Source organism: Panthera pardus, unplaced genomic scaffold (genome assembly GCF_024362965.1).
Source record: "Panthera pardus isolate Hobbes unplaced genomic scaffold, ASM2436296v1 HiC_scaffold_12, whole genome shotgun sequence".
Lineage (NCBI taxonomy): Eukaryota > Metazoa > Chordata > Mammalia > Carnivora > Felidae > Panthera > Panthera pardus.
In genome coordinates this window covers 12823307-12840638 of record NW_026526677.1, presented here as the reverse complement: position 1 = coordinate 12840638, position 17332 = coordinate 12823307, and the positions used below count along the sequence as shown (strand labels likewise).

Sequence of the window (17332 nt, the reverse complement as noted above, 5' to 3'; positions counted from 1 at the left end):
TTAACTGAGTGATGTATTTGGCCTGGGCTGTGATGAGGGAGAATGGGACAAGAATACATTAACAGTTGTTACTACTTTTTCAGTTATTCTTGAGAGAAAAAGGGAGTTCGTCTGATTCAGTGCTAGGTGAGAGATCTTAAACTTTTTTTGTGTATGCTTCAGTGATAGAATAGAGTTTGCAGTGAGTAGGCTCTACTGTTGAAGTTCTGTTCTAAAACACAGTGTTAAGTGCCCACTTTGCTACCCAGCTCTAGAATGGCTGACTCTTGTGTATATTCCTCCCCACCTGGTTATGTCAGATTCAGATATTGGCTACTTCCTTCTAAGTTGTGTTGTTTCAGACTTAGGCTCCTTTTGTATCATATACTAATCGAAATCAGGGTTCAGCCCAGAGTACTTCTAGCAGATCCAAGAAGAAGGATAAAGGAGTTTGTAGGAAAGCAAAGGAAGAGAAAAGCTGAGAAATGATAACATATTACTAGTTCATTGACTGGAATGTCACCTGGTTGAAGGACTCTGGGCTAAGCCTGTGCTGTGCTTTATTCAAAGGGAATTGAGCCCTGTGGGCAAAGGGTGTTACTTTGGATTTCAAGACTCTCTGGCTAATAGATTAGCTTGACTTCTATCTGCATCTTTGCTTCTGGGGTTTTGGGCTAACCTCCATGGGGTTTGTACAAGATAATAGAAGAATGTATCATTTATCCCATTCTTGGAATTAGCTGAGGACCCTTATTAGAAAGGGAGGCTTTTTTTTTTTTTTTTTTTCTTTTTCTGAAGAGGTTCCAAATCTACAGGCCCTGACCCACTCCGGGGGAGCAGTGAACAGGAAAAGGTTGCGGTCTTGACCGCTTTGCCACCAGAACTACTGTGCAATACTTGGCTACATCTCATTCCCTGGGGAAGCGGAGAACTTTGCTCCCAGCACCTGCTGGTGCTTATCCTGCCCCTTTGTAGGGTGGAGTCTGCTGCCTTTGTTTGTTCTCTGTGAGGCCTCTAGGAATCAACTTTATGCTTGTGGGGAAAAGGGCTTGAAAGACTTTGAAAAATGGGTGATAGAGAAGGTGACAGAAGATGTGTTTTAAAGTAGTTCTCCAGGTGGGAATGTTCTATTGACTGAATCCAGAGCAGCAATCCGATTGCCATAGTGAAGTTCTCTTTGGGATGTATCACATGTAGCTGAACTGAATATAACAGCAGCAGTAGCTCTAACATCCCCAATGCAGTGCCTCCAAAGTGAAGAAGCCTTGCCAAGTAGGAATCTTAAGAATCCCCTCACCCCTTTCAAACCCTTAGATCCATGCACAGTATCTTTCTGCGGATTCTCAAAGGCCTGAGCTTTGTCCTATGTAGTGTTGGCTTGAGGCAGGGAGGAGGGTTGTTTTCCCGAACATGATAAGGAACTGAGCAGGGCAAAGTGGGAGCTCTGACTGGTGATTGGTAGACAGGATGCCCTGGAATGCGGTTGGCCTGCAGCCCAGAATCCAGCACTTTGTATTTGTTTGTTTCTGGGAGACTGTGGTCTGGTGCTACTGTGACAGGAAGTGAGAAAGCTGGGAGTGGGGAGCGGAGAGGGGCGATGCCTTTGTGGTTCTCCTGTGAAATCTCTTTGTCCCTGGAGAGCAGCTCTGCTCCAGGGCTCTACTGAGAAGAGAGCAGCCTTTGTGTGTCTAATGGGTCTCAGGGCATCTAAGCTACTCTGAGGGATGAGGGAGTGTGAATTCGGACCGTGGCCTTCTCAGCACTCGAATTCTGTAAATGGCCTCCACGTCCTAGCATTGGGGAATCTCACTGAGTTTTATGTGTGTTACTGTTATTTATAGATTTCTAGGATTTAATTAAGAAAGGAATTCTAGAAAGAGATGTTTGTTTATATGATGTTTATTCACTCTGTATGTTGCAGGTACTTTGGTCTGAAAGGGACAGAGAGAAGTGGGTGTTGCTGGGGCCCAACACTTTAGGTTTCATCTCTCCAGTTGGCACCCTACTACATACAGAGCCAGAGAAACCCACCCATTCTTTGATTTCACTATTGAGAGGTACTGGCAATTCACTGTTGGCACATAACTAAGGAATGGTTGGTAGTTTCCTAGGATATGTTCCCCCCCTCTGTCTAGACTGAAATAGCACCTGTAGCACTCTCTGTTCTCCTCCTCCCGCCTTTCCCCCTTGTTTTGTGTTTTCCCTGCCCTCCATTCCAGCTGTGAAACAGGCATCTCTTCTCACTTTGTGGATTGGGTGGCTGAGTCCTCAACTTCTTGCCAAGCTGGCTAGTCCCTGAGCACACATACAAATCGGCCTTTGATTGCTCAGGAGGACAGCTGCCCCAGAGGCAGATTGCTAACATACCGCTAGAACAATCCTTCCCCTCTGTTCTGATGCTGGCCAGCACAATCTTCCCCGATTCTAGTTCCTTCTGTTTCCCACCCCACTCTGATCTCTGCTTTTGGTTTAGTGAGATGCCACATTAAAAATGAGAGTAGGGATATTTGTGATTAGGTTTTCTTTCTTGAGATCTGGATGATTTGAGAATGTGGCATGTAGCCAGATTTCTAGAGCAGGCTCTGCAGAGGAAAAGTAGGTGATTATGTAAAAAGTTGTATTACTTTTTGCCCCTAGCATTTTCCCTTCTGAGTTCTCGTTCCTTTATAAAATGGGATATAAATCTGAAGTAGACTGTACGCTATTCTTCCTCAGAATCAAGTACGTCTTACTCATTAAAGTGAAGGTAAGACCCAAAAGTCTATCTGCTTCCATGCCATCCTCCCCACGCCATTACTTTTGGTCAGCTTCTCTGTTGGAATTAGAATGACTTTTAACCGCAAGACCCTTTGGAAGTTCAGACTTCTTTTACTCCATTGGGAAGAAGGAACACGAACTTGGAGCAGAACAGATGAGTTTCCACCACTCACTGGCTCTATGACCTTGGGCAAGATACTGAGTTCTTCTGATGTAGAGTTTACTCATTTATAAAAAGGGTCCAGTGTCACCCCAGAGGCCATTGAGAAGATTATTGTGATAACTTATGGGGGACATCAGTAATTAATTCATAACTTTTCTTCCCCTGTAAGGTCAGATTTTCTTCTTTAAAGTAGGGAAAAACCTTTCCTTCAGCTGTCTGTCCTATAGATGAAACAGGACCTTCACACTTCCTCTCATTTCCTCATAGACTCTGTTGCTTGTCTCAAAAGGGAGATATATTCTAAACCTGGGGGAAGGGGTGTCTTAGCTCTTTTCAGTGCTTTGAGGAAGCGGGACTGCAAACGTGACTCAATTGCATGCTTTCAGCTTGTCCAAGCCCCATCAGAGGACAGGCAAAGAAATGGTGAGAATACCATAGATAGAAAGTGAGGGGGTTTGGTGAGAAGGTGCCTCCTTAAAAAAGGAATGTGAGCTCAGACAGTTGGGTGACCTCTAGAAAACCCTAAGGTTAAGCTTTTTTCCCATTTTTTTTTTCTCCCCTAGCCTAGGCTAGGGAAGGGTATAAGGTGTCCTTGTTAATTTTAGGATTTCTGTTTTATGACACAGGAGTTACACAATACCTTTCCATTTTGATTAGACTTTTTCTCATTTCCCATTGTGTGTACTTGACCTCCCTCTTTTTTTCTCCCTTCTCCTGTAGGAAGGAGAAAGGCATTTGGCCTCTCCCCTTCAGTCTGACACCTCCTTCTGGTTTTTTGCCCCTCCCTCTTATCTTTGTTTCCTTATCGGCCTCTCCCTAAAGCTCTGCTTTCTCCTTATAAGGCTAGGTGAGGCTCCTTTGGCAGGGTTGCATCAGGGATCCAGGTAAGTAACTCCCGTGTCTCAGACCTTCAGGATTGAGAGAAAATTCAGCGTTGGCTGGCCCAGTGGAGGGCCTTGGAGAGGCACGTGGGTAATGGGGGAGGAGAAAGAGGCGGCCTGGCCTGAGAGATCAGAAGGACTTGTTAGACCAGTCCTGTGTGTGTGTCATACGTGCCCCAGAGAGAAGCAGGTTTTGTCTCTTTCCATAGCCTTTCAGTCCTGGGCCCCTCACTAACTGAGAGCCACACCCTTCCTTTTTTTCAAAGCCAGTCTAGCATTCATCCATTTAGTATGTTATGGTTTGGGGGGTTCCCAGAATACTTGGTAGGGGAAAAGAACAAGGAGAATATTCCATCTGGTTTCCGAATTTAGGGTCAAGATGATGGAGGCGATATATATTTTTTTTTTTCTTTTAAAGTCACAGTAAAAGCTAAAACCTGATGAGTAACTTTGGGTCAGGATTATAAGACTGAAGTGAGTTTACCGTGTCCTGTTGACCTGTAGAGATTGCCAGCTCAACCTCCTTTTAACAAAGAGTATTTAAAGAAAAAACAACTTCAAACTATTGTGTATTTATTTTCCTTCTTTTCTGAACTCCAATCAGAAGTATCACTCGTTTCTAAGAGGACAGTGATTTGTCAGAGACTCCCTTATATCAGAGAGATTCATGGTGGACACAGTGAGACCCAGGCTTTCTCTGGGAAAGTGAAAGTTCCCAGTCTGCCTTTTGGGTGCTCTTAAGTGGAGAAGCTGGGCCCCACATCAGGCAGATCCATGGGGAGGCTCAGAAACCGCTAACACCTGAGACAAGGCCATTTCCGGAATATTGGATTTGTAACTCTGAGAAGTGGTCAGTTGAGATCGTGAAGTGAGCGGGGTCTTCTTTAGGTCTTAATGCAAATCATGTCCAGGGACTTGGCTTAGGGTGGGAGTGAGTCTTCCCAACAAAAGGAGGTATACTGGAATTGTTCTCACTGAGTTTGGGATGGTGGAACATCAGGTGGTGGGTGGGGTACTTAGATCTTGGACTCTGGTACAAGCGCTCTTTGTGAGAAGAAGCCAGAGGAAAACTACTGACAAAATATATTCCTTTAATTTAAAAATAAAATGGCAACCTTCTGTGTGTATGTTTGAACAGGAGTAATTGCTTTGAATTTTGGAGCAAGTGCTATTTAAGGCAAACAAATGCCTTTTAGGGGTCTAGAAGACCTACTTTTGTTGGCTTGAGTGTTATGTAGTACAGCTCTGTGGCGTTACAGGTGCTATGTTCTATTGATTGGTATTCTTCAGTATGAGGCTCAGTGTGCTTTAAAAAATTTTTTTGTAATGTTTTTATTTATTTTTGAGAGAGAGAGAAAGATAGAGCATGAGTGGGGGAGGGGCAGAGATAGAGGGAGACACAGAATCCAAAGCAGGCTTCAGGCTCTGAGCTGTCAGCACAGAGCCCTACATGGGGCTCGAACCCATGAACCACGAGATCATGACCCCAGCTGAAGTCAGACATTCAACCGTCTGAGCCACCCAGGCGCCCCTCAGTGTGCTTTTTAGAACCACCATTTGAAATTCCTAGGATGACCTAGAAGAGGAGTTTTGCTTATTCTTGCTTTTGGAAGGAAGGCAGAACTTTGTGACATTGGTTTTAATTTCATGATGAATAAAAAGGAAGGAAGGAGGAGAACTGGCTTTGGGATTGGCTACAGAAAATTTCTTTCCTAAGAACCCCAAAGACTATTTTGTGGGGCTTAGTACATACTTTTTCCTCTTTCCATAAGGGCTAGCTTGCCTAATTCTGGTCATATCTTTATTGGATATGTTTATCAGGATAGCATGGATGTCAGAGTCACCCAGCCTATAGGTTTACATATATGAGCCCATTAAAGTTAAGCCTTGACAAGTAATAAAAATGCAGATTGCTTGGGTTATAACTTCCCCTGCGAGCTAGTTCTCACAGCTAGTTTTTGGCAGACATAGGACTTGAACCCCAGGTCTTTTGACCCTAATCTGGAGTTTTATTTTGTTTTTCCCTTTGAGAGTGTGAAGAGTTCCTCTAGTTTACTGGTCTGCTATAAAGCAGAGAGGGGAGCATGTGGAAACGTGTGTTTTATTCAAAAGACCTATTAACACCACCAAACTCTAGTCCTTCGTGGTAGCTATTTGTAGCAGTGTTTGTATTAGTAACCATATTAATAGCTTTCTGTGTGTCAAGTCATTTTTCTAGGCATTTTATGTGGATTGTCTTATGTACTTCTTACAACTACCCTTACATGTATTTTATTTCCCCATTTTACAGAAAAGGAACCTGAGGGTTAGAGATTAAGTGGTACTTTGCCCAAAGTTCTATAGCTAAGAAACAGTGGAGTTGGGATTTGAACCTAGTCTGATTCTAAAGTCTGTATTTTTAACTTCTAAAAATCATAATTCCAAAGTACATTTCTTTGGCTGGGTTACAGTAGAATGGATCATTTCAGGGGACCATGCTATTGCTGATATTTTTTTGCCCAGCTACCTGGTTGGCCTTGTCTGTTTGGTCCTGCTGGGTATTTGATCCAATTTAACTTCTGGTTTTGGATTCTTACAGAAGAGACTGAATTTGTATCATTGTTGAGGCTTTGCTGTAGACACAAGTCTGTAGGACCTATGGCTTGTTAGAAGTAAAACCAATTGTAGTCATGGGGCGCCTGGGTGGCTCAGTCGGTTGGGCGTCCGACTTCAGCTCAGGTCATGATCTTGCGGTCCGTGGGTTTGAGCCCCGCGTCAGGCTCTGGGCTGATGGCTTGGAGCCTGGAGCCTACTTCGGATGCTATGACTCCCTCTCTCTCTGCCCCTCCCCCGTTCATGCTCTGTCTCTCTCTGTCTCAAAAATAAATAAAACGTTAAAAAAAATTAAAAAAAAAAAAACAACAAAAAAACCCCAATTGTAGTCTTAAGGGAAAGTACAGTCTTAAGGAAATAGCAGGGCTCACTTTATGTGTGGCCTTCTCCTGCTCCTTCTCACTTTGAGAATTTTTGATTCTTTTTGTAGTGAGATCCAGTGTTAACTCATTTGAAAATATTAAGAAAGGTGTTGGCCTGGACTCCCGTGACTTTCTTGACTCTAATTGCCAAAGTCGGTTAATGGTTTGCAGATTCTGGTCTAAACCATAATTTTTGTGTGTGTATGGCATGGAGAAGACTTTGCTTAAGTCTGAGTTGTGAAGCAGTGTTCTATAGCTTGCCAGCAGCTTCATTCTCTCCCCCTACTTCTGCTTGCTTTTTCCTCCCATTTGGTCCTGTTCTTCCACTTATATCTTATATGCAGACATATAAATAAGCCTTTAAGGAAAAATGGAAGCTTCCCCTTCCCCCTTTTCCTGTGATGTTTGGGCAGAAAGCTCAAGGACTGTGGGGAAGAAGGACTGGACTGTCCATCTTCTACTGGGCTTGTATTTTTTGGGCTTGACAGCATGTAGTAGAAAGAGAACACAGGCTTTAGAATGGAATAGATGTGAGTTGATATTCGGAACTTGCTATTAACCTAGACCTTGGGTAATTTCTTCACCTAGAGCCTGTTTTCTCATTTGCAGTAGAACTTACTTCCTTAGGGTTATAAGTATTGCCAAGATAATAAATGTAAAACATTCAGTAATTGTTAGTTCTTTTCACCTTCCCTTTCTCCTTGGTAATAAACTACCAACGCGTGAAATAAGGGGTCAAGAACTTATTATAGCAGATCTATAATACTCTATGCCCTATGTCCCAGAAACACTGGTCTAGGTGGGACCTCCCTAGTAAATAGAGTTGGAGCGGGGGAACCAGCTCATCCACTCCTTAGAACCCAGTTATGCTCTTGATCCAGTGAGTCTCATCTACTAGTTCACAGAATAGTTTTGGGCTGAGGCATTACCATTAAGTAATATAATTGGGAGATAGAAACTAACTCCTGAAACAACTTAATACCTCACATTTGTATGATGTACATTATCTCACCTGTTTCTCTTAGCAACCCTCAGTTAAACTGGGGTGGTGATGTTGGCATCTTACAGATGAGAACACGGCAGTGACTTTCTGCCATTGTTGGCTAGTGGCAGAGCCAGGACTGGGACCAGTCTTCTGAGTCCTATCCCACACAGCCTCTGCTTCTGCTCTCTTTCAGGCAGAAAATCTCCCCATGCTGTTAGGCCCAGGAATCTGACCCTGTCTTTCTGCTTAACTGTGCTGTCCTCTTCTCCAAATTAGAGCCAGGTGGTTGGCCTTTAAAGCCATGAATGTGGGGAAGGATCGTGCTTCCTGGCCTAGAGCCCTGGGTAGTTTTCCTACAACCTTCCTTAACCCCTTCTTTTAAACTAAAGCTGTAGGGGTAAAAAGGGGCCGTTTATGGGTGACGTAAAAGTGGGTGACAAACAGTTTCTCTGCAGCAGGGAGTGTTTTCACTGTATGCCCCATAATAGTGGTGGTTTGGGCTTTTATTAGTAAAGGAGATTACAGGGCAGAGGCTGCCAGAGTGGTAACTGCAGTCTGAGCCCTGTTGAAGCCTAGAACTGGAAGAATCTCTCTTGGGCTTAGAGTCCTCTTGGTATGGAAGGTTCATAGGTCATCGTACATGATGGATAAGGGCAATGGTTAAAATGAAGCAATAGAGAAGAAAAGGGAGCAGCTTTTTTTTTTTTTTTTTTTTTTAAATGAGGTTACTTTTCATTAAAGACCCTTGAGTGGCCTGTTGGGATATAGGGTGGGAATAGAAGAACTTGGCAGTGGACCGGAAGGAAGAACAGGAGTTGATAAGTGTGACTGTGGGAGCGCAGAGCCAGGGTAGAAGGAATTTAGACAGGGTTGCCACATTCTTGGATTTAGGTACTGGATCCGCTGGAAGGAGCTTAGTGGTGGAGGACTAATTAGGGAGTTTATTGGGCACCTGTCTATCTGCTCCTCTGGGTGCTCTTGCTTACAGAATGCTGCGTATACTTTAAAGCACACGGGCCCAAGGGCCCAAGCATTTGTGTTTGGTGGGGCTCTGGGGAGCGTGGGAAAGGGAACTGAAGCAAAAGGCTCAGCCTAGGCTAGTCCCCACATGTCTTCCCCACTACGACTGTTGCATTGGTTTCTCAATGTCTTTGTGGGCATGCTGGGACTGGGCTTTGAGGTTTCTGCCTTAGAGGTGGGGAGGAGGGGGAAGGGCATTCCAACGACATTTTCCCCCCCAATTTGGTTGCTGGGAATAGGGGGTAAATGAATTTTTATCCATATTATAACCTACCCCTGGTTTTGTACAGAAGTAGTCTATGACAGTAGAATCCAGGTTTTAGTGAAAACTACATCCAACGTCCAAATACCTGAAGACAGAGCAAAGTCCAAAGGGCATTTGTCACATTAAGCAATTCCAAGTCGTATTTTATACATCACTCACTCCCTTCTATTCCCAGATTGTCCTTCTCCCAATACCTGCCCCTGTTCCTCTTATTTTTTAATATTTTGTGTATATATTATTTTCCTCTCATTCCCATTTTTCCTTCAAATATTTCTGCAGCTGTCTCCTTCCTGCTTCCTCCTTGCTGTGGTGGCTGGGATGCTTCTCCCATGATTTTTTGAATCTAGACTGGGCTGTTCTCTGTATTAAGCCAATCAGTTACGACCTTCTCTTAACAGGTGTGTATGGAATTATGTTTCTTAAGAATAAAATTTTTAAGTGTCTTTTTTCTTTAGGGGGTTGATGAGAGGGTGGTGAAGGAGGGGAAGAGAGTTTATTTTAAAACCTGCCTCTTGACATGGTATATTGTGAGCTGGCCATAAAATCTCCTATAGCCAATTTGTAAGTGAGAAACCTTGTTCAGTCCAACAGTATGACTACAGTGCCCCTCCATTTACTGGCCAACTTGCAGTTAATGTAACAGGATAGGGGGAACTCTTCATTTTTGTATAACTATCATTTATTGTATAACTAGCACACCAACCCTCTAGATACTTGGATATTACCCTGAGTTGGAGTAAGTAAAGATGAAAAATACAGTTGGTTTATTTAGAGCTTTCTGTAGAATAACAGGGATGTAGGAAGTTCCAGCAATTGACTGTCTGGAAATTAGAATATGAACTACTTCAAGGGACAGTTTCAGAGTTTGAGCCTCATGCTCATTTTCCAACTACCCCAGAGAGGCAAAGGTCGCTGCACGGGTACGTTCACATATGGAATTTTTGTGGGTTTTTTTGCTCCCTTGTCTCCTTTAGCTAAGGCACACGGTTTGCCTTCCAGTATCGTAGTACAGTTTTGAAACATAGAAAGGCCCCTTCATGAATGTATTAAATATGGGGGCCTTCACTTTGTTTCCTGCATTTGATAGCAAGTTTTTAATATTTCCATTTTTAATTGGCCTTCTAATTTAGCATTTTCATTTAGTGTATTTTGCCACCACTGCAGCAATTTCAGTGTTCAGATTTGGGGAGGTTGAGGAAGATCTGTGGACCTGTACTGCCCCCTTACCTCTAACAGTGGCTTGCTCTTGCAGGACAGCGAGTGCTGGTCTGTAATGTGGAGTTACAATTTTCATTGAGTTGATGCCAGCAAATTTTCCCAGGGAAAAATAATCTAGTTTTAATCTCCTGTCATGACTGCAGCCCTTAGCCGTATTCTCCCTCTCGTGCCAACAGTATAGACTTGGATCTAGTTGCACCTTTCCATTCAGTAATTATTTCTGGTGAGGTGTTTACCAAAGGGTAACGGGCAAAGGATCCTGCTTGAGCGGACACTGGTGATGGGCTCCCAGGCTTGATGGTGGCTGGCTTTCTGCATCGCAGTAAAACCACAAGAGGGCATCTTTGGCTCTGGGATTAATGATTCATCTGTCTTCTCTGACCTGTGACCTTTTCTCTCCTCTCTCTTACCTTCTCCCGGTAGTGTGAAGTGAGGGGGCCTTCTCCCTCCTTGCTCCTCCCTCTGTGATCCACACCTTCCTTTTTACCCTGTTCTGCGGCGGCTCCGCCCTTTACCTTCATGGACGACTCAGAGGTGGAGTCGACCGCCAGCATCTTGGCCTCTGTGAAGGAGCAAGAGGCCCAGTTTGAGAAGCTGACCCGGGCGCTGGAGGAGGAGCGGCGCCACGTCTCGGCGCAACTGGAACGCGTCCGGGTCTCACCACAAGATGCCAACCCACTCATGGCCAACGGCACCCTCACCCGCCGGCATCAGGTAACCCATCAGACCTGCAGGTAGGACTCTCCATCAGACCTGCAGGTAGGACTTTGGCATGGTCATAGAGAGGCTATGATCCTACCTGGGAAACTACTTTTCCTCATGGTGCTGGGCTGTCCAGTGCCCATGCTTCATGGTGAACCTATCCAGGGGTGTTAAATACTGATATAAGACACAGGGGATATTGCTGTTCTGCTGAGTTGAGTGGACTTATCTCGAGAAGCATCCGTCTGACTTCTGTTTTGCTGGAGTGGGGTTTCTGGGTTGGGATTCTACATCATGTAGTTTGGAGCTGTAATCAAGTTACTTCTGTTTTCTCTGATTTTTTTCCCCCAACTTGGTATCAAAAATTCAAGAAAGTAAATGTCTGCTTAGTGGTTGGTGCAGTTGGGCATCTTGTATTCTCGGCTCCAGTTCAGTCTCCCTCAGGGAACAGTCTGCTCAGAAGGTGTGGCAGTGTCCATAAATTGTGTATTCCCGCTCCGTATTGTCCTTCCGTGCTTGTTTTGTTGGCTTTGCAAATCATGTCTTGGAGGGAAGGGATCATTGGTTAGAGCTGGAGAAGGAGCATCGTGCTGCTATTTAACCCAGATAACCACAGGAGCCAGTGGTCTCTGGGTTGGCTGACTTTGTGATGTGACTTGGGGGAGTTGGGGTTAGAAATGAGAAGTATCTTGTGTTTCCTCTGGTTTCTCTGGTCTGACTTTGCTGTGATATAATCTGTCTGAGGTTATGCGTGCGTGCGTGCATGTGTGCGTGCGTGCGTGTGTGTGTGTGTGTGTGTGTGTGTGTGTAGAGTAGGCATTGCCCAGTAGACTCCATCTTAAGAGATCTCCTGTGGGAACTAACAACAGTGCTTATGCTGCAGCTTATGCTCCAGTTGCCTTTTTCATTGATTATTTATTTTTTAAGACAGAGAAGGTCCCTCGTGCTGAGGAGCATATTGAGTGAGAGGACAGAAGTCCATTTAGGGGATGATCAGGAACTTGGAGGCAGTGTGTTTGCAAGATTCCTAGGATTTTTATAGGAACCAGAATTGAGGGTCAGGAATGAGAGGTATATATGTTAAGGGGAGAGCAGGACTGCTCAGGCTTGGAGGTGGTGGGGAATTCCAGGATTTAGTACAAGATTTCTCTTTCTGTCTCTTTTTTATTTTTAACTTCTGTTCAGCAGTGAAGCCACACCCTTCCTTCTTCCTGAAAATAATGTTTAACTTCCTCTCCCTGCAGCATTACACTCCCTAGGTAATGGGAGAAGGGTGGGGGAAGTCTCCCAAGGTGGCTGGATCTCACAGTTTTCTATTGGAAGAGGAGCAGTCAAATGTATTTTTACATAGTATAACGTTGTCAGATTATTTCCTGCTGCTTAAGACAGAGCAACTTGTGTTCTGTGGCTCTAAACATTGGTGAAGATGATATTGAGACAACTGTCTGCTTGAGGGGAATTGGGGTACTCATTTTCTTCCTATTGGAAAGAGAGACTCCTATCTCTTGCGTCTCTCTGATATGGAAGTTTCCAGTGGTAGTAAAGCATGAAGATGGACGGAGCAATAAAGAAGGCCTTTGGAGGGGCGCCTGGGTGGCTCGGTCGGTTGAGCATCTGACTTCAGCTCAGGTCACGATCTCGCGGTCCGTGGGTTCGAGCCCCGCGTCGGGCTCTGTGCTGACCCCTCAGAGCCTGGAGCCTGTTTCGGATTCTGTGTCTCCCTCTCTCTCTGACCCTCCCCCATTCATGCTCTGTCTCTCTCTGTCTCAAAAATAAATAAACATTAAAAATTTTTTTTTTTAAAAAAGAAGGCCTTTGGAAACTCCCCAACCTAGCCTTATATTTTTAAGGGCTTACCTGAGTCTCTGCTATTTACTCAGTCAATAGTTTTTGAGTGCCTGTTATGTGCCAAGCATTGGTCAGGGCACTGGAAATACATCATTGAACAAAACTGACCAAAAAATGAAAAATAAAAATACAACAAACATCTGCCCTCATAGAGCTTACCTTCTTATACTCCAAAGACCCAGTCTGCTAGTACCAGGCCCAATTCCAGTTTTGAGGAAAGTGCTAAAACTAAGGGGTGATGTTGTTCTTTTATAAGTACTTGACAGAAGGACTCCAGGCCACAAATATCATTTTGAAAGCCCTTTTCCTGTTTGGAAAAAAAGATAATTTGTATTTGATAGAGCAAAGGAAGGCCACAAAATGAATTATCTCCTTGTGGGCTGTGTTTCAGAACGGCCGGTTTGTGGGCGATGCTGACCTTGAGCGACAGAAATTTTCAGATCTGAAACTCAACGGACCCCAGGTAACTTCTTTGGTTCACAGTCTCAGCTTTTTCATTTGTATCTTCTTCCTTCCCCAGCCTATAAGAGCTTATGGGTGTCTTGTAAAGTACATTGTAAGTACCCCCCCCCCCCCCCCCATTAATTAGGAAAATAAAAAAGTGGAGCTTCAATGTATAGATGATTGTATTTTGGAATGAATCTTAATGGCTGTTGATCTGGTATTTGATCCCTCAATTACTGCATCCCTTTTCTGGAATGGGCGTGCTTCTATTTCTACCTGAAATCTGGTTGGTCTTGAGCCTTAGGCAGTTTCTGAAGGGTACAGAGCCAGTCAGAAGATGGCTCTTTTGGGGATTTTTCTGGTTCATCTTAAAAGTTCTTTATTGGTTGAACTTCTTTTTTGAAGGGTCACTCATATGTAGATGTAGCCGCGGTTAACACAGATCATATTCACTTTGACGACCAGAACTGGGAAGTTAAATCTGCTGTCTGCTGTCTCTGTCACTTGGGTGTTGATGTGGCTATAGTTAACTCAGTTTTTATATATATATACATACATATGTATATGTATGTATGTATATATATGTATGTATATATGTATATATATATATATACATATATATGTATATATATATGTATACATATATATATATATATGTAATATTTGAATGTTTATTTTTGAGAGGAGAGACAGCATCAGCAGGGGAGGTGCAGAGAGAGAGGGAGACATAGAATCTGAAGCAGACTCCAGACCCTGAGCTGTCAGCACAGAGTCTGACACGGGGCTTGAACCACAAGCCACAGGATCATGACCTGAGCCAAAGTCGGACACTCAACCGACTGAGCCACCCAGATACCCCTCAGTTCATATTTGTTAGATGACTAGAACTGGGAAATTATAGCTTCTGCTCTTTTGTAGAAGTTCAAAACGTGGGGAAAGCTACCCCTCTGAAAATCCTGGGGCCCATGGAAGATGCATGAGAAGTCTTTGTCTCTAGGGAGACTGCTTGTCATTGGGTTGGACTGTTGATCTTTATGGCTGTTCCTTGCTTTTCCTCTTTTCCATACAGGATCACAGTCACCTTGTGTATAGTACCATTCCCAGGATGCAGGAGCCAGGGCAGATTGTGGAGACCTACACGGAGGAGGACCCGGAGGGAGCCATGTCTGTTGTCTCCGTGGAGACCTCTGATGATGGAACTACTCGGCGCACAGAGACCACAGTAAGCTAAGACTTATACGAGGTCGGGGATGATGGAGGAGGTCTTCTTGTGGGCTTCACTGGGTGGGATTAAGAACTTAATTAGGGTGGGGGCACTGGGGTGGCTCAGTGAGTTAGGCACCTGACTTTAGCTCAGGTCATGATCTCACAGTTCATGAGTTCAAGCCCGATGTCGGGCTCTGTGCTGACAGCTCGGAGCCTGGAGCCTGCTTTGGATTCTGTCTCCCTCTATCTCTGAACCTCCCCTCCTTGTGCTCTCTTTCTCTCTAAAAAAAAAATAAACATATAAAAAAATTTAACAATTTAAAAATTAAAAAAAAAAAAACTTAAGGTGGATGAAAGGTGTTGAATGTATGTAGTGGAGGCATAAAGAAAGTGGTCTCTGGCCAGACAGGGAATATAGAAGAGATCTGGGAAAATCTAATGGAATGGGGAAGAAAGAAAGACCTTATAAGGTCTATAGTAGCTTCCTTTATAGGCACAGTTACTGTCAGTGCAGCTGTCCTGCCTGGGGACTTCCTCTAAGATGGAGAGGAGGGTAGATGGTAAAGCGTAAGGCATTTCTAGATAAAGTGGCCTGGCAGTAGGGGTTTATTTCATTTCTTAGAGCAGTCTAGAATTTAAGCTTCTATTGTTCACTCTTTTCTCTTTCCTTACTTGAAGGTCAAGAAAGTGGTGAAGACTGTGACAACACGGACAGTACAGCCAGTCCCTATGGGACCAGATGGGCTGCCTGTGGATGCCTCGTCAGTTTCTAACAACTATATCCAGACTCTGGGTCGTGACTTCCGCAAGAATGGCAATGGGGGACCTGGTCCCTATGTGGGGCAAGCAGGCACTGCTACTCTTCCCAGGAACTTCCACTACCCTCCTGATGGATATAGCCGCCACTATGAAGATGGTTATCCAAGTAGCAGTGACAACTATGGCAGTCTGTCCCGGGTGACCCGCATTGAGGAGCGGTATCGGCCCAGCATGGAAGGTTATCGGGCACCTAGTAGACAGGATGTCTATGGGCCCCAGCCCCAGGTTCGGGTAGGTGGGAGCAGTGTGGATCTGCATCGTTTTCATCCAGAGCCTTATGGGCTAGAGGACGACCAACGTAGCATGGGCTATGATGACCTGGATTACGGCATGATGTCTGATTATGGCACTGCCCGTCGGACGGGGACGCCCTCTGACCCTCGCCGACGACTCAGGTAGGGAAGAAAAGGGGAAGGTAAGGGTCTTTTCAAAATAGTGGATAGGGACAGCTCTTCTTTTTTTTTTTTTTAAATTTATTTTGTTCATTTTATTTGTTTTAGAGAGCAAGTGGGGGAGGGGGTAGTGGGAGAGAGAGAATCTCAAGCAGGCTCCACGCTCAGCAGAGTCCATCACCAGACTTGATCCCACAATCCTGGGTTCATGACCTGAACTGAAATCAAGAGTCAGATGGATGAGCCACCCAGGCTCCCCTCTTCTTTCTCCAAGTGTTTTTGAATAAGAGACGCTTGTGTCTTCCCTTCTGTGATTTTACTAAATATTGACTTGCTTTTTTGTCTCTTTTTCATTATAGAAGTCATATATCTAATTATAGAAAATGACTTGTGATGGTTATTGGTCTACATCCTGAAGAATGGCCTTTGCTTCTATGCCAAGAGTTTCTGCTGTTTCTGCCTAACCCCCAGTTAGAGATAGGCAGCATCACAAAGGAGCTTGGTGCCTGGGGCTGTGGGACACTCCCTTGCTCTTGTGAATTTCTTCAGCATCTGATTTGGTATTCAGAATTGAGGGTTTTAGGCTTTCTAGGCCAGAATAGACAGTGAAGGGAGAACCCTCCCCGTGGTGATTTTAATCTCAAGTTAAAAACAAACCTTGACCTCACAAAAGCCCAAATTGACACTGTGTTTTGGTTCTTACATTTGATTATAAAATGAAATGGGGGTGGCATCCTTTGAGGGTGGTACATTAGTGACATTCTGAAAGGTCACTAAGCAGCTGTCTCTTCTGACTTTACTACTCATCCCGGAGGATTCTTTGGTGATCTGAAAAAGGGCATGATTGATTGATGTTTGGGCTGGTAGATGGTTTGCCTTGAGAGAATGCTTTGGAATGGGGGTTGGCAAACCTTTTCTGTGAAGGACTAGATAGAACCATTTTAGGCTTTGCGGGCCATGTATAATTTTTGTTGTGTGTTGTTGTTCTTTTTACAAACTTTTAAAAATATAGAAGCCCATTTTTAGCTCTGGGGCTGTGCAAAAACAAGTTTGGCCCATAGGCTGCCAACTCTGCTTTAGATTAAATCAGAGACATAGTGTTTACTAGGCAAGGAAAAATAAGAAGTAAAGGGGAAGATGTATAGATGTCTTGATGGTAAGGCTATCCTAGCAGCTGTTGCTGAATTTCTCTATGGGATCATAACCTTCTAAAGCAAATGCCTTTGTGCTCATTTTCCTCATATTAGGTAGCTTTGGTTAATAATGAACTGGGCTGGGCCCAGGGGTAGAGGCCCCATTATCTAAGCCTGAGTCACTCACCTTTTAGGTATTGTATCATTTGGACAGCTAGTCCAACTCCCAGGTGACTCACCTTTCATTGGGGGGAGAGGGCAGTGGGGTGGGCATCAGACCTCAGCTGGTGCAACATGGAGCACTGGTAGATAACAGCTATCACCAAAGAGTCTGCCCAGGGTGTTGGCCCTTCTGCTTGTTAACAAATCTGCCTTTCTGACTTCCTCATTAGTAGAGTGATTGGACCTAGGCAGGTGTGGGTGGCCAGGTCATTCTCTGCTGTCCCTTGCTGTGGCAATTGACATAGAGAGCGTCTGGGGCCTGGTTCTTGGGTCTGTTCCAGGGTGGCACTGGACTTGGAAACCTGCTTGACTAGCAAGAACATTTGCTGCTTCCTGCTCTAGGC

At 44.4% G+C, this 17332-nt stretch overlaps 1 protein-coding gene across 11 annotated transcripts in view; it reads left to right on the top strand.

The window, feature by feature from the left end:
- The window catches only part of CTNND1 (catenin delta 1), a 46994-nt gene that overhangs the window by 13389 nt on the left and 16273 nt on the right, over window positions 1–17332 (top strand). For 8 of the 11 annotated variants that reach the window (XM_019414441.2, XM_019414444.2, XM_019414443.2 and 5 more), the window contains 5 exons: window positions 9284–9402; window positions 10646–10936; window positions 13164–13235; window positions 14286–14438; window positions 15101–15636. In XM_019414441.2, the coding sequence (XP_019269986.2) occupies window positions 10742–10936; window positions 13164–13235; window positions 14286–14438; window positions 15101–15636 (956 nt within the window). In that variant the 5' untranslated portion in view covers window positions 9284–9402; window positions 10646–10741. Of the gene's footprint in view, window positions 1–9283; window positions 9403–10645; window positions 10957–13163; window positions 13236–14285; window positions 14439–15100; window positions 15637–17332 lie in introns of those variants that run through there. The other 3 variants (XM_019414437.2, XM_019414446.2, XM_019414445.2) reach the window with 3 other exon arrangements.